The sequence below is a fragment of the Myotis brandtii genome, unplaced genomic scaffold, assembly GCF_000412655.1.
Source record: "Myotis brandtii unplaced genomic scaffold, ASM41265v1 scaffold986, whole genome shotgun sequence".
NCBI classification, from domain to species: domain Eukaryota; kingdom Metazoa; phylum Chordata; class Mammalia; order Chiroptera; family Vespertilionidae; genus Myotis; species Myotis brandtii.
The window spans coordinates 3,039,872-3,042,495 of NW_005372102.1; the positions used below are offsets into that span (position 1 = coordinate 3,039,872).

Below are 2,624 nucleotides of genomic sequence, written 5' to 3' on the forward strand. Positions count from 1 at the left end.
CAGCCTGTACAGCATCTGCAGGGACATGCACTGGTGGCTGCGGCAGGACCACAAGAACGTGTGCGTGCTGCACTGCACGGTGAGTGTGCGCCGCGTTCGAGGAGGGCTCCGGGGCTGTGGGGGCGGAGGAGTCATGAACCCCGGGCGTCAGATGGGGCAGTGTCCTGGGTGGTGGCCCGGGTGGGGAGTGGGACACCAGCAGCCTGCCCCTTCCTGGGGCGCTGGGCTGGCGCATGCCCCCTGGCAGCGTCTGGGTGCCCAGCAGGGCCCCCCTCCAGGCCCCTGGGCATTAGCTGCTGCTGGGGAAGCTGCCCACACAGGTGCAGCGTGCGGTGGCCCCATGTGCATTCTCTCGTCTCCCCTCGAGGCAGCACCCCAGGGCTCTCCACTGCCCTGCCCCGAGGCCGCTGCCGCAGCACCACCTCTGTCCCTCCTGACGGCAGCTGGGGACCCCTACCCCACTGCGCAGTGAGGCTGAGGTGTGTGGCATCACACGGCACCTGCCGAGTGTGGGCGCGAAGGTCGGCACAGCTGTCCTGGTGCTGGGCAGACTCACTCGGGAGTGACACCAGGAGGGCTCAGGGAGGGGTGCATGTGGGGGGCAGTGAGGCAAGCGTGTCCCGTTGGAGACGCCGCGTCCTGCGCCGTCACGAAGGCGCCCGTCTGTGTGGACGAGTGTCTGCACGTTGAGGACGTGCTCTGCCCCCGGGAGGCGTGCTGGGCCCCAGGGAGCTGCCTGTGCCTCTCCTAGGACGGGAGAGCGGCGTCGGCCGTGGCCGTCTGCTCCTTCCTGTGCTTCTGCCGGCTCTTCAGCACCGCCGAGGCCGCCGTGTACATGTTCAGCATGAAGCGCTGCCCGCCGGGCATTTGGCCGTCCCACAAAAGGTACCCTGTCCGCGGTCGGACACTGGATGCGGTGTCCCTGGTGTCGCCGTGGGCCCTGGAGGCTGGAAGGGTTTCGGAAAGGGGTGGGCAGTGTGGGTGGGGCGCCAGGCCTGTCCCTGCTGTGCCAACAGGAGCCCGGCCACAGGGTCAGGGAGGGTCAGAGTCAGCCTCCTCGGTCCTGAGTGGCGGGCAGTGCCTCTGTCCGGTTCCCGGGCACCAGCCCTTGTAGCACGTGTGCCCCTGAAGCCTGTGTCTGAGGCGACGGGCAGCACTCTGGCTGCCAGCTCTGTGCACGTGGGTCTGTTTGGGCGAGTGATGCTGGAAGAAAGGAAGGTGTTGAGGCCCTTCCTTCTGCCCTGGATGGTGGCGCAGCCTGTGGACAGTGGGCGGGCGGGGAAAGGCCGTCCTGCTGTGGGACCACCTGGATGCAGGGAGCCGGCCACCAGCTGTGTCCTGTGTCGCGGGAAAGTGGGCGAGGCCACCAAGCAAAAGGACTGCTGACCCTTCCAACATGTGACCCGAGTCTTTTTAAAAAATGTTTTTATTGATTTTTTTAGAGAGAGAGGGAGAGAGAGAGAGAGAGAGAGAGGGGAACGTCAGCGAGAGAACACCCATCGGCTGCCTCCTGCAGGCCCCCACTAGGGGTGCAGCCCACAACCCGGGCACGTGCCCCGACTGGGAATAGAGCTGTGACTTCCTGGTTCATGGGTTGACGCTCAGCCACTGAGCCATGTGGGCCTGAGAGCCGTTTTTGCTCCTGAATTCCAGCTGTGCCGAGGGTCCGGAGCCGCCGTGGGATCCCGCGAACAGCCGCTCACCATCGGGGCAGAGTGGGAGGAGGGCTGTTAGTGGGGAGTGGCCTGACGCTGGGACCCCCGACCCCAGCTGCCTCCTCGGGGACGTGCGCGGGTGCAGAGCTACTTAAAAAGCAGTGGGACCAGCTTCAGACTCAGGAACAGCGCTTGGCCCTCAGAGAAATGGGCCCGTTCGCAGTCAAAGCCAAGGATGTGAGCCGGGGGCCAGAGGAGGGCCAGCCAGTGGTCAGCGCGTGTGCAGAAGCAGGCGAGACCGCAGAGATTGGGGAATCCACCCTCAAGTCCCCGAGGGCGCTCACAGATGGGTCGGGGTGTGGCTCCCAGGGGCACAGGCAGGAGCCCAGAGGTGCCTGACGGGAGGTTCACTGCGGCTGAGGACGGTGTTGCAGACACTGAAGGGAAGGCGGCACCTGCAGGGCAGGGAGGCAGGGAGGCTGCGAGGGAGAGGCCTGGAGATGCTGGGCCTGGCCGTGCAGGCGCCGTGAAGGCCGCCTCCCACGTGTCGGTCTCCAAGGGCCAGCAGGAGAGGACCCCAGAAGGCGCTGGATGCCACCCGCCACACCCTCCTGGGTGGGGTCACGGAGCCCTGACCAGCCAGGCGCCGGGAACTTCCTCAAGGTCACGACACACCAAACCTCAGGTGCTCGGGACCCAGCAGGATTGAGCAGCCCAGATGGACACAGCAGGCCAGCTGCTGGCCCGTGCTCCCCGCGGAAGCCACGCTCAGGTGAGCGGAAACTGCTGGCAGCCATTGCAGAAGGTCCCGTGAGAACCCGGGGCAGCGGGAGACTCTGCTGTCCTGGCAGCCAGCGGGGGAAGCAGCCAAGAGAAGACCAGGGAGGAGAACTCGGCGGAGCAGCTGACAAACCAGCCCCCGGCCGGAGGGTGCCGCCCGCCATGGCGGCCGTGGAAGGGTGGGGGCAG

General features: G+C 66.7%; 1 protein-coding gene across 1 annotated transcript in view; it reads left to right on the plus strand.

Moving 5' to 3' along the window:
- GAK (cyclin G associated kinase) overlaps positions 1 to 2,624 on the plus strand; it is a 44,213-nt gene that overhangs the window by 26,657 nt on the left and 14,932 nt on the right. The window contains exons 15-16 of the mRNA XM_014533466.1: positions 4 to 79; positions 752 to 885. Of these exons, the coding sequence (XP_014388952.1) occupies positions 4 to 79; positions 752 to 885 (210 nt within the window). The remainder of the gene's footprint in view (positions 1 to 3; positions 80 to 751; positions 886 to 2,624) is intronic.